Source organism: Simochromis diagramma, unplaced genomic scaffold, assembly GCF_900408965.1.
Source record: "Simochromis diagramma unplaced genomic scaffold, fSimDia1.1 OVJJ01000079.1, whole genome shotgun sequence".
Taxonomy (NCBI): domain Eukaryota; kingdom Metazoa; phylum Chordata; class Actinopteri; order Cichliformes; family Cichlidae; genus Simochromis; species Simochromis diagramma.
The window spans coordinates 3,873,247-3,900,617 of record NW_024387075.1 but is presented as its reverse complement, the minus strand read 5'-3'; the positions used below and the strand labels follow the sequence as shown (position 1 = coordinate 3,900,617).

General features: G+C 41.2%; 1 protein-coding gene across 5 annotated transcripts in view; it reads left to right on the top strand.

Annotated features, from left to right (window-relative positions):
- The window catches only part of myo9aa (myosin IXAa), a 97,044-nt gene that overhangs the window by 66,305 nt on the left and 3,368 nt on the right, over positions 1 to 27,371 (top strand). For 2 of the 5 annotated variants that reach the window (XM_040045602.1, XM_040045601.1), the window contains exons 12-41: positions 761 to 882; positions 2,336 to 2,477; positions 2,675 to 2,873; positions 3,931 to 4,050; positions 6,023 to 6,098; positions 10,983 to 11,123; positions 11,535 to 11,574; positions 12,249 to 12,371; positions 13,454 to 13,534; positions 13,763 to 13,873; positions 16,373 to 16,495; positions 17,012 to 17,161; positions 17,603 to 17,913; positions 18,329 to 19,990; positions 20,284 to 20,383; positions 20,592 to 20,807; positions 21,722 to 21,819; positions 22,078 to 22,214; positions 22,422 to 22,645; positions 22,789 to 22,905; positions 23,017 to 23,205; positions 23,387 to 23,437; positions 23,586 to 23,697; positions 24,746 to 24,807; positions 25,058 to 25,250; positions 25,366 to 25,494; positions 25,646 to 25,751; positions 25,833 to 25,964; positions 26,953 to 27,076; positions 27,251 to 27,298. In XM_040045602.1, the coding sequence (XP_039901536.1) occupies positions 761 to 882; positions 2,336 to 2,477; positions 2,675 to 2,873; positions 3,931 to 4,050; positions 6,023 to 6,098; positions 10,983 to 11,123; positions 11,535 to 11,574; positions 12,249 to 12,371; positions 13,454 to 13,534; positions 13,763 to 13,873; positions 16,373 to 16,495; positions 17,012 to 17,161; positions 17,603 to 17,913; positions 18,329 to 19,990; positions 20,284 to 20,383; positions 20,592 to 20,807; positions 21,722 to 21,819; positions 22,078 to 22,214; positions 22,422 to 22,645; positions 22,789 to 22,905; positions 23,017 to 23,205; positions 23,387 to 23,437; positions 23,586 to 23,697; positions 24,746 to 24,807; positions 25,058 to 25,250; positions 25,366 to 25,494; positions 25,646 to 25,751; positions 25,833 to 25,964; positions 26,953 to 27,076; positions 27,251 to 27,298 (5,439 nt within the window). The remainder of the gene's footprint in view (positions 1 to 760; positions 883 to 2,335; positions 2,478 to 2,674; positions 2,874 to 3,930; positions 4,051 to 6,022; positions 6,099 to 10,982; positions 11,124 to 11,534; positions 11,575 to 12,248; positions 12,372 to 13,453; positions 13,535 to 13,762; positions 13,874 to 16,372; positions 16,496 to 17,011; positions 17,162 to 17,602; positions 17,914 to 18,328; positions 19,991 to 20,283; positions 20,384 to 20,591; positions 20,808 to 21,721; positions 21,820 to 22,077; positions 22,215 to 22,421; positions 22,646 to 22,788; positions 22,906 to 23,016; positions 23,206 to 23,386; positions 23,438 to 23,585; positions 23,698 to 24,745; positions 24,808 to 25,057; positions 25,251 to 25,365; positions 25,495 to 25,645; positions 25,752 to 25,832; positions 25,965 to 26,952; positions 27,077 to 27,250; positions 27,299 to 27,371) is intronic. The other 3 variants (XM_040045603.1, XM_040045605.1, XM_040045604.1) reach the window with 3 other exon arrangements.

The window sequence follows — 27,371 nt, the reverse complement described above, 5'->3', positions numbered from 1 at the left end:
GACATTTTTCTGTGCGTATGACCAGAAGCAATAACCGTACAGCCGTTTGCTCAGTTGAATTGCAGCGTAAAACAACACTTCGCCTTTCAGGTTTACTTTGTTCCGAGTAAGTTTGGCTTCCTTCTTGAAATATTCTTCCTGTGAACTAACAGTAAACAGCAGTAATTAGTTGCATATTTTTCCTCCAGACTTTAGGCTAACAAGAGATTACACAAGAGAAAGGGATTTTGTTATTAAACCTCTGCTGGATTAAGGTCTTTATTGGTTAAATCTTTCCCAGGAACACAGGAAAATAACATGTATAAGGAAGTAATACTGAGAAATACTCCGAATGATTCTTTCATTATTAAACCAGCAGGCCAGGCGACCATGCATACAAACTATAGCCACTCTGACTGTAAGATTTAAAACAGCCTAATCAGCCTTGGACTGGTTCTCTGCTTTTGATTGTATGTTGTTAATGATTTTTATTCATTTATTTATTTTTTATGAGCGTTTGTGATGCTGTCGGTAATGTGACATGCAGTGAAAACCCACTATAACAAAGCGTCTGTGCTTCTCAAAAGCTTCAGTGCATTAAAGGACAACACCATATATTTTTAATGTTATACCCAAACGCTTTAGTATTTCAATACAGCAAGCTGGTGAGATTTATTGCCTTAAAGAAGACGTTCATCAGATTCCAGTTCTGTGAAGTAAATTTTTCTTGAAGGTGTCGCTAAAGCTGAGCTCTCTGTTTGTACATGATGTGACCCTGCAGGAGGAATACAGGGCAGAGGGCATCAGCTGGCGAAACATAGACTACATCGACAACACAGGCTGCATCAACCTGATCAGCAAGAAGCCCACAGCGCTGTTCCACCTACTGGATGAAGAGTGCAAGTGAGTATTTATGTCTCCCTACCAGTTTGACTGGTTTACTCCTTTAGAAATTCAGTTTAGCTTTGCTGTAGTAAACTACCTGATAATTCAGCAGGTGCTGAGTACAGGTGACGAGTTCAAATTGGCAGGTGTTATTCTGCAACTGAAAAATCGCTGGTTTCATTACAGCTTGGGATCTTCGTGGTGTTTGATACCCTCCTCCCCCTGCCTTCTCATGTTGATCTTTGTTTTGTCCTTGAAATACTAAAATCAGCGAGGCACTGAACCTAAAGTGTTTCCGCACTGTTGCAGAGTTCCAGCTGCAGTGCTTCTACAGCTGGACAGTGTCCTCTGCACAGGTTTTATATTAGCATGAAATAAAACAGGTGTGAAAAATGCACAATCCCTTCTCGGCCTCCTCGAGCTTGTAGTTTTGGTATTGTGGCAAAACACAGAACTATCGACACAGACAGAGGAACTAGTTTTGTGTAGGGAAATTACTATGTGACACACAAACAGCAACCTAGAGATGGACAGAAATAAATTGGAGTACCTAACAGACTCTTGTTTGTCTGAAGGACCACTCACAGCACATGCTAACATCACTGCATCTCTCCTGTCCTTATGAGTGGACAATTTTTCTTTTATGCTCAATTGGAAAACATTGTGCAAGATTCTGAGTGTTTCCTACTACACTTTATAAGAACATTGACACATTTCAGACAAATACACTTAAATTTTGTCAGATTTCTCTAAATTGTTAAGCAAGATGGAGTTGTCCAGAATCTATACCTGCTAAACCTCAATAAAATATGGTGTTTTCGGGTACATGGCTTTACTGTGACTATTTTACAAGTAATATTTCCTTCTTTAACTCCCTTTATTCTCCATTTGGACATTAAATCAAATTCCTCCTGTTAGGCAAAGCTGGAAGGCAGTGACTCTAGCTGCTCTGTTTTCATAGCTCAGGTTTCACCCTGTTCCAAAACCCCTGGTGTCTCATTCTTCCCCTTGCTCCTCTTCCTGTAAGCTGTTGATTTTCTGCAAAATTGCTGGCTCTTGATACTGACGCACTGTAGAGATATATGAACTGAAGTCGGCCTAAAAGGATAATCTTCAACCTGTGGCAAGAGAGGTTAAAATGTCAAAAGTGGTTACAGATCAGATGATATTGGCTTCCCACGTTTCCACCGCTATGCTCTGCTATAATATAATACAGTTGCAGCAACTACACACAGAGTGGTGAAAAAAAATAATATCTTGAATTCATCATGTTCTGTGTGGATAACATCAGAAATCTGTTGGACATTTTCTGTGTGATTCGTGTTACAGCATTAAGACATAGTTGGCGTCTTGAATCAACTTCATCAAGAGCGTGATTCTCAAGTTTCCTTTCTTGAGGTGTTTTGATATTAAAAACAAATGTAAAACCCGTTTTACTTCAAAGCATATGTTTCTTTGTTTCCTTTCCCAGTTTCCCTCAAGCCACCAACCAGACTTTGTTGGATAAGTTCAAGCGACAGCATGAAGGAAACAGCTACATCGAGTTCCCTGCTGTCATGGAGCCCGCCTTTATTATCCGACACTATGCTGGCAAGGTCAAGTACGGAGTCAAGGTCAGTGCCATCTTCGCTCTCTTAAGAATCTAAGTCTGTCCAGCCAGTATTTTTTTTTTTTCTTTACATGTGTGACCTTCACAATAGGAATGTAAGTGCTAAGGCAGGAGCTGTAGCACTAAGCTACATAATACTTCTGAACAGTGTTGTGTTTATATATTTATCTCTCACACACACACGCGCACACACACACGCAGGATTTCAGGGAGAAGAACACCGACCACATGCGCCCGGACATCGTAGCTTTGCTAAAGAGCAGCAAGAACGCCTTCATCTGCGGGCTTATCGGCATCGATCCGTCAGCAACTTTCCGCTGGGCAGTGCTCCGCGCATACTTCAGGGCCCTGGTGGCTTTCAGGCAGGCTGGAAAGAGACACACGCACAAGAAACACACTGGTAAGAACCCACACCAATGCATTAATGGTTGACATACCCTATAGTTAGCTCACTAACCTCTAGCAGTGAGGGAAAGTATGCTCTGTGAAGGGAAGAGATGTTCCAGACTGAGAGGTAAACCTTAGCAAAGCACAAGAAAGCTTATAAAACATAATGTCATCAGAAAAATCTATGCACCTGTCTTACAGTGTCAGGGCACCTGCTCATGCTTCATTTGTACTTTAGGAAATGCTCCATAGCTCACAGTTTAGATAAAAGTTGCTACTACATACTGTACTATACGCCAACCTGCTGTGCGTCTTGGTTCATTATGTTTATCTCAGCCAGGTTTTGGATTCACTATGCAGTCACTGTTCTGTAGTCTATGTGTGCAAAGTGCTGGTAGTTTTGCAGTGTAATGACAGTAGCTCTTGCTCTGTCTCTCTCTCTCAGCTTTGGCTTTCTGTGAATGCCTTCTTTTCCCTTAGAATTTGCTTTAGCTGTACTTCAGATGCAGTAGATGTTGCAAACAGATGTTCTTTCAGTCCTGCCGGCATATGAATCGGACTTTTGCTCTGCATCCTCTCCATCCTTCCTTCACATGAAGCGTAGATGTTGTAATGTGGACTAGATTTTTCTTTTAGATGTTAGATATCTTTCACTTGTCTTTAGATATCTTTTAGAAATCTTTTCAGCTAAACTAAAGATATTGTGTCACCCAAAGGAATCTTGTACATGTCTTCTAAACCATCTCTATACAGACGCAGTTTTGTTCTTAAATTTATAAATTTGAATGCTATCTTATAATAGAATATGTTCACTGGATAAACCACTAGAAGACGATGTAGAAATACCTTTGGGGGGCAAACACCTATATAAAGACAGGTCTCTCTACTGCTGCCGCCAACGTCAGTTTTGAATGTCAATCATCTTCTCTTGCACAGGTATCTCTCCAGTAGACGACTGAATTTCTTGATCTCATCTTCTTCGCTGTCTAATCTGTCATTTCTCTCTCTCTCTTTTTCTTTCCTTGTGTATTTTTCTGTCTCTTTTTTTTCTCTTGTTTTGCTTCTCCAAGGGCATGATGACGCTGCTCCCTGTGCAGTATTGAAAAGTACGGATAGTTTTAGCTTTCTGCATCACCCTGTGCATCAGAGAAGCTTAGAGATCCTGCAGAGATGCAAAGAGGAGAAGTACAGTAAGGCTGCCAATACAATAACTCCTCCTACTTTCATCTGATACCATGACTAGGGGAAACTATAGGGAGAGGACCGACCAACATTTACTACTTTTCTAGGCCAAGTAAAGCCAAACGATACCAATAAGAATATACAAACATAAAGAGGCACCATTCCTGCGTTGTGATTTGATTTAGGATGCTTACTTTAGGACTAGATGCTTGTTGGTCTCTACTCTCTCTGTCTCCCCTTTTTTCTCTTTAATGCACCTGCATGTGTTTGTTCCTGTCTTGCATGCTCTTCACTTGTATTCTTACACTGTGCTAGTAAAAGGCATGCAAAGAACTGCATTTTTATCTTGCTCTGTCAGCGAACTTTGGTGATGGAAGCAACACCTCCAGGTTTCCACCACTTTTTTTTTTTTTTTTTTTTTTTAGCAATAGCACATTGCTCCACTGTCATATACAATTCTGTCTGTTGGGTACTGGATATAGTTGCTTGTCCACCAAACGATTGTCTAAAATCAGCTGTTTTCCACTGTCACTAACCCCACATCAGCTGGTGATGGTGATCAAAGACCAAGGGGTGTGTCTGGCATAGCTGGGGACACAGATGTGTACATTCATATCACTAACTGGCTCAGAGGCATCTTTACATGTGGTGCAGGACATACAGCCGACCTCACACACTTTTCACAAGGGTCACTTTTCTTCTACAAACATTTCATGACACTCAAATGTCTTTTTGTTGTTGTCTTGTGCCACCCTGCAGCTCCAGATGAGAGTGAAAATGTACAAAGTGATGAAAGTGAAAACGGTACATTGTCGAAGAGTGCTTTATGAGTAGGCTAACACACCTTAGAGTTGTAGGATTTCAGCACTGTGATTGATTGGCTGTAGGTTCAAAACAAATCTTGGAATATGATATACGTTAGTACAAATTCATCACTACCAAAGCCCACCATTGCACTGTAGTGATGTAACAAAGCAGCTGTAGCTTGTATATAAAATATAGATGTAGCCTCTGGGTCTGAACAGTGAAGCCAATGTAGAAACGCTGTCAGTGTAGCATTGAACTAAATGTTTAATCCTTGGGATGTCTTAATATAAGAAAAACATGTGCTACAGTAAAAACCCGTTTATTCCTTATGACAAATGTGTAAAATTACAGAATAAGTTCTGGTAGCTCATTATCCACACAGGGCTGCATTTATTAAAAAACTGTGTTTTGATTAATTCACAGATGTATTATTTTTAGCAGCATAGAACCACTATTAAACAAGAAATGTTTATGGTAGATGGTAGTGAAAAAACAAGAAATCTTCTGTGATTTAATTGTTTATCTATTATTTAACTACTTTGGTGTAGTAGGAATGGCAGTGGGGGAGGTCTTTAATTCAGACTCTATACCCTCCTTATCTAAGCCTTCCAGTGGGCCAGATTAGTCTTTGCCAGGCCGAATCTGGCCACCGGGCCTTATGTTTGACTCCTCTGTTTTTGGACAGCAATTTGATTGTCTTTTTTTTTTTTTTTTTTTTTTTCCTTTCAGTCAAATCTATCACTCACTTTCGAAACACAAAGATGTCAGGAGACAAAATGCTCAGTTCAAGACTTTTCTAACCATGACATGACATCAGTGGCTACATCTATCCTTTATATAAAGTATGGACAAGTAATCCGAATCAAGTAATCAAGTATTTTAAATTGCCAATCATGGTATTAAACAAACCTACAGGCCAGACTAAACTAAATAATGCTTCAGTATCATCTCACATCATTCAGCACTAACAACCTTGCTATTAACCGCACAAATCTGTGTTAAATGTTACTTCAGCTGCAGTATTTCCAATTTTAAAAAAGGCACATAACAGTCACTGCAGTAACACTTGAGTGTCACACGGTGTCAGAAGTGTGTTTTTTCTCTGGAATGGTTTTGTGTGTAGTGTTTGTGCGTGTTCTTTCACATGATGCCAACATGTTTATTCGTGATCAGGTGTGACTAGAAAGAGTCCACGTACGCCACTCTCAGACCTGCAGGGAAGCAACACCATCAATGAAAAATCACCACGGTAAGTGGCCATGTTGTAAAATGTTGTCAGCAGAGTAGTGTGTTGACTCTGGTGGTATTATATCCAAGATACTTAACCCCAAAGTGCCTCTAACGCATCCATCAGTGAATGTGTCTGTGTGATAGTCGTCTTTCCCCCAAAATATTAATAGAAATTACTTGAATGCTGTTATTGTGGCATTTTGTGGCCACAATGAGCAAAACATTGATATTGTGACAGTCCTAATTGTGTGTCCTACATGCAGTGGTAAGGATATTTGCCTCCCAGCATTGAGAGAGACATTGGATGCCTTTAAATAAATGGACGCACGTGCTTGTGACCCTGAGTGTTGGTCTCGTACCCCTCACTGACACTTTCTGTAATTAGCTGTGGACTGTGAGATTTGCAGCAGCACAGAGGGATTCATGCAAGTCAGCTTTTGTTACACAGGAGATCATTATGGAGCTGGTAACCCCCCCCACCATCATCATCCTGCCTCCTCTTCCTCCTCCATGCTCTCCTCATCCTCCACATGCTAGGAGAACACTAAACCCCTTGCAGCTGCTTCCTCGGTGATGTAAAGTCGGAGCTATGCATCAGAGAGAAGTGCCCGGGGAGTAATAAATGTTCGGACCCTGCAGGGTGCATATCAGCTGGACAGAGCAGTGTTTTATGAGACTCTCTGAGACACTATGGAGATAAACAGTCACTACAGAAGCCATACTGTACTATCACCATTTGCAGAGATAGATGATCAACTGAGGAGAAAATCTCCCTTATATGGTGAACCAGATCCATACAGAAGATTTATGCTTTACTTTGTTTCGTGACGCAGAAAAATATTTTCTGATTTTGGCCATGTAGGGATGGAGTGCAAAGATTTTGATTGATACTTACACACTGGAGGTTTGTGGTTTTTCTACAGAAATTCATCATCTTGTAATGTAATGCTGACTGGTTGTACAAATCATCTGCATTTCTCCCCTTGGACTGTGCAGACATAGCCTTGTGTTGATGATGGTGGAGGAGCATCCTTTGGGTCTCATCAGTGACCTCCACAGTAAGAAATGTGGTGGAAAGAATGCCCCTGTTTTTTTTTCCCCCCGTCTTCTTCTTCTTCTTTTTTTTTTTTGTACTTCCGGATTCAAATTTTCATCTTGATGTCCAATACAGTTCAGAATTAACACATGGATTTTTGAGCAAAAAAATTAAGTCATCTGTTTTGTGCATCATCACTATTTTTAAATCAGAATGAACTACACTGGTCGAGTAAGTTCTAACAATTTGACTCAATTTAGGTTACACCCATGTGATGCTTTAATCTAAACATACATGCTACTGCAGACTATCAGTTTATCTTAGCATGCTAATATCTGCTTATTAATATACAAATTAAAGATACTGATGAGGCTGTATGAGAACGTTTTTAGCTTTACATAACATACCAGATTGTGCTAATGAGATAAAGTTGTTGGATGAGTAACAAGTCAAAGGTTTTCATCCTGTTTAGACCCTGAAAAAACATAATTTCTCTTGCAATCCATCCAATTCGTGCAGAGAATTCATTTTTGGACCAAACTTGCTAAAATGGTTCCAAGAGCTGAATATTTGTTCCTTCTTGTGCAACAAAGATGCTAAACACAATAACACAGTAAGCGCAGACGCTGCGGTTTGGTTGTTTTAGTTTGGATATCGCCCAGATCTGCTAATCACACAGGTTATTTTTTACTCAGTATTTAAGCAGTGGACGTTAAGAGTCACTTTCAAACCAAGCAGGCAGCCCTGCAGCAGAAACTCTGCTCTTCTAACTGTTCAGTGGTTGTACTGAATTTGGTTACACACACACACACACACACACACACACACACACACACACACACACACACACACACACACACACACGTACGTGTCCCACCTGGTTTTCTCTTTATGAATGATTCAACCTCCGGGTAATAACATACTGTGAATCAGCGAGCATATCTTGCTGCTGTAGTCTGTGTGTAATAATGTGTGGCCTGTAACACATGTGGAGGAATTCTTGTAAACTCATGAATGATGAACGGGAAACAAAACAGCGCACCTCAGTGGATCTGAGGAAGCATGAGATAACCTTTAACTGCCACAGCTGTGCTCTGTTCTGAGTAGTGATGGAGATCGTCTTTGTTTACTTGTCTTTCGTTACCCCGCTTTCATTTTTGCTATGGGATAAAAACCAAAACGGTCTGATGGGTTTTAATTATGACTGACCACTTATGTTTTTGTTTGGGTTCTGGACATGTGGTTGGGTTCCACCTTGAGGCCTGAGGTTTTGAACCCTTTGGGGCTTCAGTAAGGGATTTCTGTACAAGAGATTCATTCTGTCTTCTGGAAAAGGGAATGAAAATTACTTCCCCTATTTAACTTAGATCGCACTATTTAAAAGTACCAAAAGGACAAAGCCACACAACCATGCGTTTGCCGCTGATTTCTAAACTTTCAGTATTCGTTGTTTAACGTCTCATCTGACAAACCAAGTGCAAAGGAAAACAGTGATTTCTAAACAGATGTTTGGAAACTGTTGTGGTAAAATAAAGAAACACTACAGTGGTGACATAGATCTTAAGACATGTTCAATAGCTCAATGAGTCATCAAGTAAACTTTTTACGGTAAGGAGCAGGTTGTTGCCGATAATCCTTTAGGTTATATAAAATACGTAGGGGGAAAAAAGCTAGATTCAGCTAGATTAAAGTTAGAGAATCAGTGCCTGGTTTATTATTTGTGTTTCTTATTTTTGACAGTTTTAATTATTAGTATATATTTTATGGACCCTGCAAGCTTGACAAAGAAGGGATGAAATAACTGATTATATAGACAGTGTCATGAATTGCAAGGTGAAGACTCAAATACAGACTCACCTGCAGACAGACGTAAGCAAAAAGTGCACCATTAGTTCAGCTGATTTCACAGCCCAGAATTATATAGTCCATGAGATGGAAACCAAAAACCAGAGCATTTCAAAAACACACGGGAATGGGAAGATACTGAGACAAACACTTAAGGGAAGACAACACTATATACCCACATAGCAAGCCGGCACTGCTGGCTGACTTCTAGCATGATAAGACGTATGTCAACCAGATGTGGGCCAGGTTTGGCATAGATGGCACTGTCTATGTGATGCATTGCCACACCTGGCTGGTTTGTAGTTTGGGTTATGTGGCCCAGGCCCATTGAAAACAGGTCTGGCCCTGATCTGGCATCAAGCTGGGACTTCTGACTGACTGGTGTCATGGCAGAGTGTATGTCAACTAGATGTGGGCCAGGTCTGGCAATGATGGCACTTTATGTTATGTTCCTATTTTCCTATTTTAGTTAGAAGACTCAAATGCTATGTTGCAATACTATACTGCTATGGTAGCCAGCGTTTTAAATGCAGGTTTGACAGGTTTGTGAGTGTACACTTTATCCAAAACCTAGTGACGGTTTACTCATGCACAGCCAGCGGGTGGCTGTAACTCAGGAGGTAGAGCAGGTCACGTACTAATCAGAAGGTCAGTGGTTCAATCCCTGGCTCCTCCAGTCTGCATGTCAGGAGTGTGAATGTGTATGAATGTAGTTAGGAGGCACTCAGTTTAGAGAAAGTTTGTGACTGGGTGAGTAATCCGGGAGAGTAGAAAAGCGCTTTATAAGAATCAGCCCATTCACTGTCTAAACAGTTTTACATGTTACTTTTGCACTATTACGTTCCAGCACATGTTGTTATTACTTGGCTTGATTAAGGTACACATTAGGCTGACATCTGGGACCAGAGCTGAAACTGTTCTGGGCCAGCACAGGGCCAGCAGTGTGTCTGCAACTGGCCCGTGGCTGCACACAACTTACACATGGCCCTCATACCACAAAGAATGACGGCCCTTTGGTGGCCCAGATCAGGTTTGCCAAAGGTAATCCACACATGGGCCAACACAGGACCACCACTGTGTCTGCAACTGGCCTTGTGCTGGCCCATGTGTGGGCCACATCTGGCAAACCAGATCTGGGCCACCAAAGGGCCGTCATTCTTTGCGGTATGTGGGCCATGTTTAAGCACATTGTGTGGGCCAGATCTTGGCCATACCAATTTTGCTATGTGGGTAAACACATTAAGGTTATTAAAGAAAGTGGACATAACTGAATAAGAAGATGGAGGAGGAAACCAAAGACAATGAAAAAAGATGGGATTAAAATGAAAAAATACACTAGAGACAAGTAACCAATCAAAATAAAACGGGAAGTTAGAAGCCAAACAGGGAGAAACAGACATGTGAATGAACTTAACCTACAGGAATTGACACAAGAGGATGAGACAGAAACTGCTGAGAGAACAAACATTAAAACTAAACTACAACAAGAACTACAAGCTTAAAAAATGCTAACGAAAACGGGGAGAAAAATTAACCAAGGTATGAACAACAAACATAAAATTCATCCTCCGAAGGCAGAGTCAGACCTCGGCTCCCGACGGTGCGTCTACATCTATTGTAGTACTCTTTGTTTAGCACACACTGTAAATATAAAATATTGGACTTCCACAGTACATCCCTCAGGTACTCTTGATCAGCTTCAAGTGAACAAAGTAAAAGTAATAAATGTATTTCAGAAGATATTCTACGCAGGCTAAAAAAGTAAAGTTACAACAAGACATATTTCTTAGTTTATGGGAATAGATGGTTGTGATTAATTGAAAAAAAAAAAATTGAGAACTAACTGCTCAAATTGTTTTGTATTGTATTGCCTTTAATTAATAAATGTATGAAACTATTAATGATGTATAGAATTATTATTATATAGAGATCAACATAGATTTAAAGTTTGATTTGCTTTAAAAGATGTCTTTTATTTTTTTATTTTCAAATTATTCACTGGTCTGTATGTTTGGTCTGAAGGGGTTCCCCAGGGCTCGGCTGGAACGGGCGCGTGGGTAGACAGAGCCGCTTATCATCCAGCAGCTCTACTGCAGAAGATGATGGCATCTTTCTCAACTCTACCAGCAGCAAACTCCTGGAGAGAGCCCACGACATCCTCATGTCAGTATCGAGATGCTATTTTCTTTTCTGCTCTACAGTAATTTGTTATTTTGGTTAGCACTGCAGTCTAGACACAAGTAAACCCTAAAGTTCAAAAATCTGTCCTGATGAAGTCTCCTCCAGCAATGACTACATTCCTGCAAGCTCAGTCAGTGCTGATCTCTAGTTGAACCTGACCTCTAAACCCCTGTATGGCAGAGAGCAAGTGAAGGAGAATTTCTTTCCCCTCAGGGATCAATAAAATTCTGCTTTATTGACAGGAATATGACATATTTAGGAAAAAAAAATCTGAAATTATAGGTTGTTTTGTTGACCTGATTTAAAAAAGAAAAGAAAAACCCACCTGTCTCACTTGCTGATTTAAAGAATTGCTGAACTAGATTTTCAGTTTTTGTTTTATTTTTCTTCCAGGAGGAACAAAAACTACAAATCTAAGCCCGTTCTTCCAAAGGTACAGTGCACAGTATTTTTTTAATTTACCCTTATAGGTCACAGTGCATACAGACAGCAGGCATAAAGTCACCATGACTTGTTCCCCAGGGCTCTGTCCTGGGGCCACTCCTGTTTACTATACATATATATCACCAGTCTTGAATTTAAGCGTTTGGATATTTAATTTTTATACAGAAAGATATGGTGATCTGCTTCCGAACAGTACCAGGCTCTTTAACAGTTGAAATATTAAAAAAACAAATACTGAAAACAGCAAAGCAAAACATGCACTATTTTTAAATGCAAAATCAAAAGCACTAAATATCCCATCTGTTGGTGCTTCTCTAAGATTGAGTTTGTATGTGAAACCACTCTGAGCTTTATAAATAGTTTTAGATAAGTCTGTCTTGATATGCGTCCATCTTGCTTACTGAGGAACATCCTTCAGATGAATATCAGAAGAAGGACTTACTGCTCCTGTCGGTTCCTATAGCCTGTACTGGAAAAAGTGAGCTTCTCTCACTAAACCAATTTTAAATGAGTTGAAGGAAAGTAAATATAGCTGTAGAGGATTTTAACTGACTCTTATGTATGTATTTTTCAATCTTGGCAACCCTTTTATTTGCTAAATATAAATTAAATAGATGGTACTTCTTATATTATTAACTGACTCTGACATTATTATTGTTGCAGCATTTACTCAATGTGAAGTCACTGAAGTACCTCAACAATCTGACGCTTCACGACCGCATCACCAAGTCATTGCTGCACCTCCACAAGAAGAAGAAACCACCCAGCATCAGCGCACAGTTCCAGGTCTCTCTCTCTCTCTCTCTCTCTCTCTCACACACACACACACACACACACACACACACACACACACACACACACACACACACACACACACACACACACACACACACAGAAAGCAGTCGCATACAGAGCTCAATAATTTCCTTCTCAGTGCTTCTCACAATAAAAATCTCACCAGGGTGAGATTGAGCAGGCTGGAGGAATCCCCTCCCAGCTGTGAACGTGACTAAAACAAGGTGTGTCCATTTGATGGCTTAGTTTCTTTTAGTGCAGCCTTTACTGCTCACTGTCTAATCCTGGATCCAGTGTGTGTGAGGTGTCTATCATGTAGTTACCCACACCCAAAAGTCATATTTGTATGACATCGTGTCTGGTAATAAAATATATTTGATTTAGTGAAAAATAAAAACACACAAACACACCCTTTGGAAAATTCTTCACAGAGAATGAACAGAGGCACAGCTTCCAGTATCAGTATCAGAATGATTCGGTGCTCTTCAGGTCCAAAATGTCTCATAGGAGCTAGCATTGTTAGCTAGTAACACACAAAAGGCTGAGAACAAATTCCAGAGAGCAAAATTTTCTATTTTCTTCCCAAGTTCTTTGAACGTGAACTGTGTGCTCTGGCTGTTGGAGGTAGAGACGAGCACTGAGGCCCCTCTGGCAGGCAGCCCTGGCCCCTGTGTGTGGATGACTTCACTTTCCACATCCTGTGCTGCACTGATTGCTTTAATCTCCCATGGAGGGGGAGGAGACTGAATTCCTTCTGCCACTGAATTATCGCGCACACATGCTGACACATATGTGCATGTGTTTACACACACACACACACACACACACACAATGACGGCACATGGTAATGTTGCACACATGTCTTTGTCCTTTTTATTTCCAGTCTTCATGCTAACATAGACTTGTTGCTGGTAATTATGATCCCAGGCAGATACTTTAATCTTGCAGCACAAGACTGACAACAGTCACCTGACTTTGACTTCTGCCTGTCAAACAGCTGTGAAGTGAGCCTCAGCTCGTTATCTTCTTCTCTGTTAATTCTAATATTTTGGTTTTTGTGTCTTGTCCTCTAGGCCTCTCTCAATAAGCTAATGGAGACTCTGGGTCAGTCTGAGCCTTATTTTGTCAAGTGCATCCGTTCCAATGCTGAGAAGGTACAGTGTGCTCCCTCCAGCCTGCGGCCACTTTGACTGTTTCGGTGTAGTTTTCAAAGCATTACTTATTTCCTTTGAAGTTTGGACTTCTTTTTTTTTTAAGCTGTTTATCATTTTCCCGTCGTCTCTCTGCAACCTCTGCTGCCTGTCGCTCTTCCTTTTTTTTTTTAACACCCCCCGATGCCTCCTTTTTTTTTCTCCCTCTCTTGCTTTCTTTCTCTCTTTCAGCTGCCCTTACGGTTTAACGATAACCTGGTGCTGAGGCAGTTGCGTTACACAGGTATGCTGGAGACAGTACACATCCGGCAGTCGGGTTACAACATCAAGTACACTTTCAAGGTAATACACACAATTACACTGTGTATACTCTTCAAGCATCTGGTTACGCTTCATAATAACCACTTGGGGTTGTTATTGACATTAAAGGACACCTTTTACCCATCTCTGAGTCTGATGTGGGTTTGGCTGAAGTATTTTATAGCCCAGAGTGGTTGGGCTCACTGCTCATCCATCCATCCATCCATCTTCCTAACCTCTTGTTCAGTTAGGGATCCTTTAATTAGTGATTACGGATTGTTAATGTACTTTCCCTTAATTAAAATTCAACATTTAATAGGAATGATTAACCAAAAAAATAGTAATGTAGTACAGAAAAAGTTACTTGTGACTAAACCAGGTACAGTACAATATAAAATATATTTTAAGATAGATCATTTTTTGTTAGACAAACGAATAATGGAAGTAAACATATTTTATACAATCACTAATAATTATAATTTTGTTATTTTTGAAAGTAAAATAACTCTCAAGAACTCAATTTACAACCCTATCTTTATAACCGTCATTTATTGTTTTGTTTTTTTTCTTTGGATGCAACATGTTGCTTTCATCATAAAAATCATGTAAACTTTATGAGAGAATGATGGAAGATCTGTCTTTAATCTGTCCTATGATACCCGATTATGTGCTTTCCATAATAAAATAAAAGGTTTGCAGCAAAACTCTTCGTTATTAAGTTATTTGTCTTGACAAAGGCCTGCAGACCTACAGAAGACACTATTCATAAATTTTCTCAGGCTGAGCATTTACCCTGATTAGTAAACTAATCTGTGTAAAACTGAAGCTCCCCTTTTAAACACTGTTTATTTCCCGAATCTCCCCTTCTTGCGTTATTTTGCGATCTTTGTCGATAAATGCCAAAGATCTTAATTTCCAGAATGCACTGAAAGAGCCAGTTGCTAAAAGTTCAGCAGTAGATCATAGCTACGCAGGCCAGAGTGCTGCTGAAGCGCTCCTGAGCCAAAACTTAAACAACACTCATGTTTCCACGAGTGCAGGCGCCAGCCATGAATTCATCTCCAGGAAACTTGTCGGTGATGTTGTTTCATTTGGGGGTTCTTTGTATTTTGTGTCATGAGGGACTTATGAGGGATGTGATGTGGCAGCCATCTTTAACCACACTTGCTCTCATAGGAATGATGTCAACCCTGTAAGAAATGTGACTAATAAAGCAGATGAAGTTGGATGCAGATATGGGAGTGGCTCACTCCTACCTCAGTTTTTTTTTTCCATTTGCTTTCCATGTTGTGGAGGCGTGTAACCAGTATAGTTTTATTATTTAAGGTCTGTACTGCCAGGATTCCTAAATAGTAATTTCAGAGGCATTTTAACATAGGTGACTCTTTAAGTTTGTCCAAATGTCAGATGTTTAAAGTGAGAAAATGCTCGATTTAAAGAAAAAAATGAGATAATTTTCAATTTGATGGGAGCAACTTTTCTCAAAAAGGCTTGGACACGCCACGGTTACCAATGTGCAGCATCCCCTCTTCTTCTAACAGCAGTCTGTAAATGAACAGTTTTCCACTTTGCCCCAGATGAACTTTAACCCAGAGAAGACAGCAGGTTTTCTAGATCATGCTCACATATGGCTTCTCTCCATGGCAGAGCTTTGCTCAGCTTTGTGAATGGCACTGTGACCTGTTTCTGGACATGTTCTCGAGTCCATGCAGTGATTTCCATGTTTTTGATACAGTGCCACCCAGGTCCCACAGATGTATGAATTTCTAATCAAGTAGCTCAACTTTTATTTTTATTTCTTGGATGCATATAGTTATAGTTTTAACCTTTACCCTACCAACTAGCTCTTCAATCAATGCGAAATAAAATTTCCAATAAAATTTGTAATGCTACTATAAAAACAGCTTACTTTCTATATGTACATATCATTATGGCTTTAAGTCTAACATTTGGTTTATAATACCAGTGAGCTGGTATTTCGATGACCTCACTTTGATAATTTTAGCATCAGAGTTGGTCATTTACCAAAAATTCTCCCAAACATATTGAGTGCTGCGGTCAGCTGTAATTAGAAATATCTTGAGCATGGGATCATTTTGGAGGACTCTGCTGTTCAGAACAGAGGCTCTACTTTGTCCCCTGCTTTCCGAAACACTCCCCGTGCTTGTAATTGTATAAACACAGCATCTGTTTCCCTGTCAACCCCCTACAGCCCAGGGTGCAGACTGTATTGACTTCAGACAATGAGCCTCAGTTTGAAGAGTGGGAGTTCAGCATATTTATACCATGATGTTTGAGCTTAACTACAGATGACATGGATTTTCACCTGAAACCACATGATGCTCGACAGCATTTTTTAAAATGTTGCTGTTCCTGTAAGAAGGGTGTCTCGTTTCAGTCTGGAGACATATTTTAAATTAATCCCCACTAAAGTGAAACATCTCTGTACAGGAATCTTGTGACTTTTAAAAAATTTAAATCCAGAACATAACAGAGCTGTGGGATGCATCTCATTAATATCTGTCCTTGTTTCTTTGATAGGACTTTGTCCACCACTTCAGTGTGCTGCTTCCAGAGGGCACCAGTGCTACCAGAGAGGGCATCCAGCAGTGCCTGGACCAGCTAGACCTAAAAGCAGATGGATATCAAGTTGGAAAGACAAAGGTAATCCTTCTCCCTTCTTTTCTCCAGATCTTTTATATCAGCTTAAAAACTGTCGAGGCTATTTCTGATGTGTGTTACATTTTCTGTGTACATATCCATGATATGAGAGTCATCCACTGAAAGGTTTTTACATTGTGTCAACTGATTTCTTTAGTTTTTTTTTAAACAGTTAAATACAAGGAAAACCGTGACTGGTCAAGGACATTATGGATGGGGAGTTGGGATAAACTCATTAAAGAATCCTCTTTAATGAGGATTTAAAAAAAGAAATATGAGTGTCACATATTTGGTATTTTTGTCTAGGGTATGAATGGGGCATGATAGAGGAGTGCATGTTTCTGGGATGGTGTCTATATAATTAGAGGGTCATTCTTGACATTCTTGTGACCACATATGCATCCAAGGCTTTCTGAAGCATGTGTGTTTGCTTGTAATTGATTTTTTTTTTTTTTTTTAAGTTTTGTCTCAATAAGTGTGGATGCCCTGTACTGACTCCATCACGGCTCCTCCCCTCAGGTGTTTCTGCGGGAGGCTGAGCGTCAGCAGCTGCAGGCTTTCCTCCACAAGGAAGTTCTGAGACTCATCGTCATGCTGCAGCGGCGATTCAGAGCCCAGCTGGAGAGGAAGCAGTTTGTCCGGATGAGAGAAGCAGCGGTCTGCATCCAGGTATAGTACAGCGCTCTTCCCCGTCACTCCTTTCATCACCATCTACTTTGCATCAGTCATTTCCTTATGTCTGAGTTCTTACTATAGAATTTGTGAGATTTTTAATTTTTAATTTTGTTTTGTTTAATTTTATGCCTATATCAGGCAAAAGGGTCTGTGTATTGTAACTGAAAATGAATCGCAGCCCATTGTCCTCTTTGTTCTATGTAATAATGTGTTAAGTACAGTGCAAAGTTTGCAAAAAGAATATGAACGTACGTGGAAGAACACCTCACTCACAGATGATATTGTCAGCCACCTCCTTATGCCAACTATTGTGATTTCCTTCATTTTACTCTCCCAGTTAAAAAGAAAAAAAATCGAAGTCCACTTTGAACGAAGGTGCTTGTACATTATTGGATTAGTTGTCTTCGATGAGCATGAAAGATGTTTTCATTACAGAGATGGTGGCGCTCTGTCCGGTCCATAGACGAGGAGGAGGACGACTATGACCTCAGTGTCCAGGAGGGGGCAGCTTTGTGTCTGCAGAAACACTGGCGAGGTTACAGAGATCGTCAGAGGTTCAGGCTGTGGAGGGCGGCTGCTCTGGTGCTACAGAGGGCATGGAGGTTCTGGCTCCGTCGGCGCTGCACGGCAGCTCTGGTCATTCAGGCAGCCTGGCGCTGTCACCGAGCCAGAGAAGCAGACTTGCGCCTGTATGCTGCTGTGATACAACTACAGGCAGTTTGCAAAGGCTTCCTCACCAGGCGAAGGTAAGCCATGCACCTGTTTATAGAAACTTGAGGTATATAAGCATTTTAAAAGGGTCAATACTCTGAAAATAGCTTCTAAGAGTAGATGACTGTGTGATTTTTATTTTTTTTTCTCCCCCCTCTAAAGCTGGTTAAAAACCAGATTAATCTTTGCACACAGCTCCTGCCACGTATTTGGGCATTGTTCAGGCTAGGCTTGGTACATGTAACAGCATAGAATTACGCAAGCAATCCGTCCCAAAGCAGCTCTACAGCTGAGCTGCTGTGAGCTCAGAATTTGTGTATGAGACTCCGACACCGCTGAATGTTCGAGCTAGATCAAATTTGTCATCAGTAACTTTACTTGTACAAAGAGTGATGAAAGATGTTAGATGTTTAATTTACGTTAACATAGTAATACTTTCCTGATTGTCAGCTTCAAGAAACTAAGAGAGCAGAAACTCAGGGCGAAAAGGGAGCAGCAGGAACAGCTCCTTCAGCTCCAGAATGGCCAGGTGAGCCTCTCGCAAGACGAGGAGGAGGAGCCACAAGAAATAATTATGGGACTGGACCTCAGCACTTGGGAGGATCGTTCCTACGAACAACGAGAAAAGAGCCTCCAGGAGGTGGTGAAGGAGGCAGGAGGAGAAGATGCTGCGACAAAAGAGAGCCCCTCCAAAACACAAACTGAAGCAGCAACTTCAGTACCAGCACCCTCTGTGACGGTGCGAGAAAGGGCTAGGACTGCAGATGAACCTAGCCAGAGAACCACCCGGGCCAAGAGAGAGAGCCGGCGGATGAGAGAGTTGGAGCAGGCCCAGTTCAGCCTGGAGCTTCTCAAAGTGCGGGCAAATAGCGGCGGAGCGGCGTCCCCATGTGAGGACCGGCGCTGGTCTCTTGAGCTGGTGCCTCCTGCAAGCCCACCTCTGCTTTCACCCCAAGGCACACCTGACAGCCAGAGCTCCAAAGGCAGCTTTGAGCTTCTCATGATGGATGAGGAGCCACCAAAGGCCAGAGAAGAGGTGACAGACATTGAGGACCCCTTCTCCCCTCTCCCGCCAGTTTCTCCAGTTTCAGAGCCTAACGTGGATGTTGTTTCAACAAGCCCCAAGCCAGCGGAACCATACAGGACAGAGCTTTCTGATACTGTTGCCCACCAAGACAGCCCGATCAAAACGGACCCCGCCCATGTAGATCCGCCCAAAGTCGACTACCTCCCAACCTTTTATGTCCCTGCTGGTGAGGGCAGCAGAGTAATCTCCCATTCTGCTGCAGAATCTCAACAAAGCAAAGATGCAGCAGTCTCCACAGCCACATCCGTCATCAACAGAAGAGAGTCAACACGGCGCCCAGTGGTGGTGGTCATCAGTATGCAGAAAGAAATACCACTAAGTGAGGAGCTGAGTAACGCTGTCCGCCCCTCTGTAGAAGTTCGAGATTCTACAGCCCAGACGGGCGACTTAACACCTGCATCAAAGAAACCAGACAGACCTGCCGTCCCTGCTCCCACCTCAGTTCCTCAAGCGGACCAGGCTGTCATAGAGAAGCTGGTGCGCCTGAACGAGGAGAAGGAGGAAAGGCAGCGTAATCAGCAGCAGCAGAATGAAAAGGAGATGATGGAGCAGATAAGACGTCAGAAAGAAGTGCTGGAGAAGCAGCGTCTCTACTTCGCTCAGTATGAAAGAGATATGTTTGAGAAACAAAAAGACGAGGCTCTGCTCAAGATAGAGCAGAGTCGACAGAGCGGACAAGATGTCAGTGGAACCGCAGCCTCCAGGAAGCCCCTCAGACCCATTTCGGTGCTGGTTCAGAGAGCACCAGGGGAGGTTCCTCATACCAGGACGCTGTCAGACTCCACTGTTCCTCAACCCCAGCAGCCTCCACCACCTGCTTCTGCTCCTACAAAAATTCACATGGAGAATAAGCCAGTTCCCGAGGGCTGGGCACCCAAACTCACACTAGAGTCCAGAGACAGGGGAGGAATTAAAGAGAGAGCAACTGCCAAGAAGCCACCAAGCGATCAAGGCACTGCTGTTGGTATGAGAGATAAGCCTGGCAGCATCTTCTTCTCTCCAAATGACAAAGTGACATTTGCAAAGTGAGTACCAAATTAAACTATTTATGCATTTTTATTTTTTGTACTACAATAGCAGATTTGAGGTGGAGGCTGGGACTTTTCACAGAGCTTGTCTCGTTTCTCCAAATAAACATACTTCGGAGTCATTTGAAACATCCCAAAATGTAACAGAAGTGTGTCTTTAATTTTTCTTCCACACTCTGGAGTTCTCTACCTCTATTAAGTAATAAGCATGACACATTTGTTCATGCTTATTACTTAATAGATTCACTACATTGATGAAATTTTCTGTGCTTATGTTTTTTTTCCATCAGGTTTGCCACTGATACTGTCACTAAAGACACACAAGCTGCCATCTCCAAAGAGGGACCAACGTCTGTGCCCAAATCGTCTAAGGGAACAAAAGCGCGGGATGTAAGCAGTTTTTTAAAATGAGCATTTTGTTTGACGTGTGTTTGCATATTTTCAGGAGTGCAGTTTTGTATTGTGAACGAATGAATCTTTGCAGGATAGCTCAGCTAAGCATAGCGCAGTACACCAACATGAGGACCACGATGCACTGAAGCTCAGGTTATTAAAGGCTCCATTAAAACATGCTGTTATCACTTCTGGTAAACTCCAGGTTGGCAGAGCGGGCCAAAAAAAGAAAGCCAGAATGGCACGGACCCGCTCCGACTTCCTCACCCGCACCCCCTTTCTCTCAGTTGGGGGCGATTCAGACGAGGAGGACTATGATGGCGACAGCCTCCACAGCCCCCGTCATTACACTCTACCCCACTCCAAACAGAGCTCCACGGAGACATGCCTAAGAGAGTCCTGTTTCAGTGACTCAGACATGGTAACAGGCGCCATCCAAGCCACAAGTGGCCCTCTCTAAGTTCTTATAAGCGTGGCTTCTCTTTCTAACCCACTCAGCAGAGAGAGCATAGGTCTGCATCACACCTCTGAATCAATATGAGCTCCAATAAATTTCTCTTTTCTCAATAATAATTTTTTTTTAAAAATTAACAAGTTTTCTGGCAGGTATTTCAAAGGGATATTGGAATACCTGCCTTGAGATCATTTTGGATTTTATGTTTGGGGTAATGTGTAATATTCATGTCAGCTTTTAAAGACGTGAATTTAAGCACATCACAACTTTGAATCTACTACTACATTTGATAACCGCTCTAGAAATCAGCAGTGAGTGTGAATCTGGATTTATGCATCACGATGCAGGACACCTTTTGAAACGTGTTCTTCCTGAAACATGAAGCTTTTTAACATAGATGCTTTTCTAACATAATTTGGCTTCATTTTCTCTCACAGCTTTTACAGCGACTTTCCTTGTTGATTTACTTCTAGTTCTGTCCTTGGTAGTAAGATTTGCATGTCACCTGATTCTTCTTTCTCTTAGCAGATAACACCAGCCACTAGCCAAACCTTGAAAATCATAAAAGAAAAATTTGGTCTTGATTTTTTTTTTCCCCATCACTTAAAACTCTTATTCTCCTCAACTACAAAAAAACTGAACTGTATCATTTGTTTTCAACTCTATATTACAAGCCTTGTGCTTTACTATTTGTGTTATACCTTTTTTACATCATGTTTGGCAAAATGTAATTTCAGCCAGTGCAGCACCAGTGATGTGGTGCTGCCATCTAGTGGCTCATTTTTGCCTTCAGCTCATAATCATACTTGAACAAATGGAATCTCTTTTTTTCTTCTTCTCATTTTGTCTTAAAAATGTTACCTGTCCCGATGTTGTTTCAGCCTGCAAGCTCCGAGGAGAAAAAGAAGCTACACAAAACCATGTCATCAGGCGATTTGGTCAAAGAGGACTCGCTACGTAAAAATTCACAAGATGGAAGGTTTGCTCTTCAACTTTGCATTTCTAGCAAAAAATAGGAAAATGCACACAAAAGAAAAACATAACTATATAAAACCATATAAAAACATGAGCAAAATAAAATTTATACACATCGATTGTATCACATAGTGCTATTACCTTCAGAAAAGAGTCTTCTGCATACAGCCATGTCTTGTCATTGACACGATTTTTGTTTTTGTATGATTTGGGCTTTTGAGACTTTTTCATTTGCTTGTCACTTCTGTTTCCTTTCGACTAGGAGTCGTAAGATTCTTGGGCCGCGTTTTTGGGGCAAGAGCAAGTACGGGGATAAGAAGACTTCCAGAGAAAAGCTGATCTGTGGGGCTGAGGCCTTGGATGGAGACACTGGAGACACTGGTCCTCTGCTTGGAGAAGGTGTGATTTCCAAGAGTAAAATGTATCCATTTCAGATATACTGTTATTATTTTTTTTGTCTTTTAAGAACTGAAAGTTGTTGAGTAGGAGATAATAGATGCTGAAAAGCTTTTTACTAAATAAATGTAATTAGTTCTTCAAATATATTGAATAAAAATAATATTGTTGCCTCTGAAGCGTCACTGATTGGAGTTCTCTTCCTTGTAGCAGGTCAGGAAAACATGTCGCCGCCATGCAGTCCTGATCTGACCTTAAATCAGTCATTTAGAGACTCGAAAGAGAACAGGGAGCCATCTCCCAAGGTAAAGCGGAGGCGTAGTGTGAAGATCAGCAGCGTGGCTCTGGAGTCTGCCCAGCGGCAGAATGACACGCTGCAGATACTGACCTCCATCGGCGACTACAGGAGCATGAATGACTTCCTTGTGAAGAAGGTACAGCAATATATGCCATCTGCATTACGTAGAGCTCGAAGATGAACTTGAGTATCAGAGTTTTGATTCTTTATATTTGAACTGCACATCAGGTATTAGTCCAGTGTCGTTTATGATCATGCTATGTTGGTGTCATGTTTTAGATCAACGACTTGGATGCAGAGGACAGTAAAAAGGACACCTTGGTGGACATCGTGTTTAAAAAGGCTCTGAAGGAATTTCGTCTTAATATCTTCAACTCCTACTCCACAGCACTCGCAGTAAGTCCTCTGAAGGCTTTTTATATTTGAATATGACCATTCAAACTGAAAAGTCACGTGTTCCCAGACTAGAAAGATAAATACTGCACTCTTCCTGTGACTCCTCCCTAGATGGATGATGGTAAGAGTATCCGCTACAAAGACCTTTATGCACTGTTTGAGCAAATCTTGGAGAAGATAATGCGACAGGAGCAGAGGGACTGGAGGGAGTCTCCTGTCAAAGTGTGGGGGAACACCTTTAAGATTTTCCTGGACGAGTTCATGATTGAGTACAAACCTGCACACTGTGCACTCAGTAAGGTAATGACACTCTTCTCACTGTACAGGTGAATAGACACAACTCTGATAGGCACACAAATAATTCATATTTACAAAATACTACTGGGTGCTATTTATTGATAATGAAATATAATAAGAAGTAAAATATCTGTCTTATTGTCATTTGTCTTTTTCTTTTTTTTTTTTTTTTTTTTAACTGCAGCCATTGCCAAAACCTGAACGCAAGAAACGAAGGAAGAAGGACACAGACAATGTAAATTTGCCTTTATCCTCGTCAACATTAAGGGCATGCTCACAATCATTGCAAAAAATAGTGATGTAATCAGAAAAAAGTGCACTCACACAATATAAAATATATGAACGCAAACTCAAATGAACCTGTGCTCTGCTGCCCCCTGCAGGTGGAGGAGCATAACGGCCACATCTTCAAGTCCACCCAGTACAGCATCCCCACATACTGTGAATATTGCTCGTCGCTCATCTGGATGATGGACCGGGCCTGTGTGTGCAAATGTGAGTATGCACGCACAGTGTCGCAGCTAAAGAACCCCTGAGTGTAATACAGCCAGGAAAAGTGGACGCTTCGAAGGCCACTGAATGTGGAGCGTGCTAGCACAAAAATGTTTGTGACAGAAAATTAATAATCAAAAAAAGGTTTTAATCCTGGATGTGCTGCTTTGTCAACCTTAAAATATATGTATGTTAATGCTTGTACGGTTGTGCAAAGACCAAATATAATTTTGGGCAATGTCCTTAACACCTGATGAACTCGTGGGCGAGGTCCAGTGACACGAAACCACAATTCCTACACTGATGTCAGTGTGCTTCCGAATATTCCATAGCAGAGGGCATTAGACTTTCACTTTTATGTTTCATAGAGACTTGGCCTCAGCCTGACCATGACCTTCATTCTACACATAAACGTAAACCTTTAATTGTTTATGTGAGCTTGCTTCCCCCCAAAAGTAATCAAGTTCGTGTGACTATGCAAACTAGATAGGTCAAGATAGCAATGGGAATGCCAGAGTATCAGTTACATAATCCAACTAATTTAATTAATATGATATAAAAGAATTAACTTTTTCATGACCGCAAATGCGCACAGACACACATCTCTGTGCTTCACGTGGATGTTCACATGAAGTTTTGCGCGGAGACACACACACACACACACACACACACACACACACACACACACACACACACACACACACACACACACACACACACCCCTTCTGTGGCCGAGCTGTGCTCAGTCTGGCCTCAGAGATAGAGCCCCTCCCTTCTCTCCCTCCTCGGCCCTAATCAGATTGTTTTCAACTGGACTCATGGGGTCTGCGGCTCCGTGTCTCCAGAGATTTCTCCACACAATTTTGCCCTTTAGTCACACAGGATGTTTTCTTCGTGCCAGCCAACACTGCTTTGGCTTCTCATGTGCTGAATTTTTTATGTTTTTTTTTTTTAACCTTTTCTTACAACTTCTGCTGAATAATGAGGAGGCACTGTCTTTCTGTGGATAATGGAAATGATGTGTTTGATCTCTATGGCTGTGTCTATCCAGTGTGCCGGTATGCCTGCCACAGAAAGTGCTGCCAGAAGACGACCACCAAATGCAGTAAGAAGGTGAGTCGGCCATATTGTGCACCGTCGCAGTGATGTCCCATGACAGTAATTGTGTTGTTGTGGGTTTATGTACAGTAGTTAGTGTTATTTCTACTTTTTGATCTTATGAATATTGTTAAAGACTGTACTTAGTTTGCTGAATTAATGATATTTAAGCTATAACATTAGTTTTGGATGAACTCTGAATGGTGTGAAGGCATGTGTCATATGTGTGTTTTTATAAGAGCATATTATGGTTGTGTTTGAATAGTTCGATCCAGAGCTGTCCTCCAGACAGTTTGGAGTAGAAGTTTCTCGCCTGACTAACGATGAGAGAACAGTGCCTCTGGTAGTGGAGAAGCTTATCAACTACATTGAGATGCACGGCCTCTACACTGAGGGAATTTACCGCAAATCTGGTTCCACCAATAAAATTAAGGAGCTCAAGCTGGGACTTGATACAGGTAAACTTGGCTGCAACTCAGTGAGCAGGTGAATGGTGCTAGCTGGCTTTAAAAAGCTGCTTGCAATTACTCAGTGTCTGCGTTTTGTGTCTGCATTGTCTTTGTGGTCCCACAGATGTGGAGAACATGAATCTGGACGACTACAACATCCACGTTATTGCTAGTGTTTTCAAGCAGTGGCTGAGAGACCTGCCTAATCCTCTGATGACATTTGAGCTGTATGATGAATTCATACGTGTCATGGGTAAGTGGTCGCATATGCCGACTATTGCTGTGGTTCAGTTGAATTGCACTTGAGAATTTGGCCACACATATTCTACAGACATCAGAATGTATGTTTATTGGTTTGTTGCAATAGTAAAAAGTGAGTTCTTGTGTGGGGTATTAATTCACAGGTTTGCAGGATAAAAAGGAAATGACCAGAGGTGTGTATTCAGTTATTGACCAGCTAAGCAGAACTCATCTAAACACTCTGGAACGCCTCATATTTCATCTCGTCAGGTAACAGTTTTTTCCTTAATATATGAAGATGATTTAGTTCCTTCTTGATAGACAAGTAAAACGCAGAATTCATTCTTTTAGGATTGCTTTGGAAGAGGAGACAAACCGTATGTCACCTAATGCCTTGGCTATAGTTTTTGCTCCTTGCATCCTTCGCTGTCCTGACACCACTGACCCACTGCAGAGCGTCCAGGACATCAACAAGACAACAGCGTAAGGCTATGTCTAATGTCTGTCAAACAATTCACTGCCTTTGTCTAAGGTAATAGATCTTGGTAAAGAAAAACTGATGTTGACTTAATCTGTTTCATATCAGAACAGTAAAGTTAAGCATGAAAAACCACACTGGTATGCCTTTCTATGACTGGGACGCAGCTGTGGACCCAATGGGTGGCCAAGGGTGGCCATTTCCATTATAGACCACACCTGGCTGTACCACACAAACAATAACAAAGCCTCTGAGGGGGATCAACACATACTCAGAAGCGGAGTTATGGCCATTGACACACATTTTAATAGCATAACCACCCATTTAAATAACAGCATTAATGAAAAGAATAAAGTTTGCAAACATTCCAGATTCCTTTTTTCTTATGGTCTTAATAAGAATGATTGATTGATAAAACTGAAGAATCAGTTTTATTTAGAATATAAATAATATATATATATAAAAATAGTCTGGCTCCAGTACTGATGAGAGAAGAAAGTGGGGAAGGTTAAAAGGAACAAGCAGTCAGAACAGAGGTCAGCTGTGGTGATTTTAGTCATTACTTAGTAACAGAACAGCATTGTTGCTTCATATCAGTTCAATACAGTCTGTTTTTCTTCAGTGCTGTCTCCAAATGTTTGCTTTGATATATGTGTATTTGGAAATGAGTTATAGTTTAATACTATATAAATATATATAATAATATATAAATAAAATTGGATTGATTTGAATTGAGTTTGGCCTGCTTTGCTGCAGATTTCCTCGCTAATGGTGGATAGAGTTAGTGGCTTGAGAGATTTAATTTACTTTCTTGACAGAAAACCATAGAAATCAGTAACCCAAGCGGAGAGAAATGCCATATATTGTACTGTATGGGGGGAAAAAAACTGCATGGAGAGGAATGTTATATACCTTTTTATATGAAGTTATCGTTTTGCAGCACTGTTTGAAATTTCCAGTAACTGAAGTTTGTCTCTTGCTGCCTCTTTATAGGTGCGTAGAACTTATTATCTGTGAACAGATGAATAAGTACAAAGTGAGACTAAAGGACATCAGCACTCTGGAGTTTGCTGAGAATAAAGCCAAGTCCAAACTGACGCATATCCGACGGTCAATGGTAAGCTCAATCAGCATGACCAGGCCCACGGCTATCAGAGAAATCACATGTTTACAATGACTCATTACTACTGTAAATCTACCTAACCTTTACTCCTTCACTGCTTGACCTGCCATGATTTCCTCCTTTATAACCTGCTTCTCTCCTCCCTAACATGTCTTTTCCTTTACCCAGAGACCAGTACTAATAGCTGTTAGATTTATGTGCATAGCACACATTACGGTATGTAAACACACACCATGGTTTGCATCCCCAAAGAATCATCCAGTGTTGTGGTGTACAGAACACTGTATCC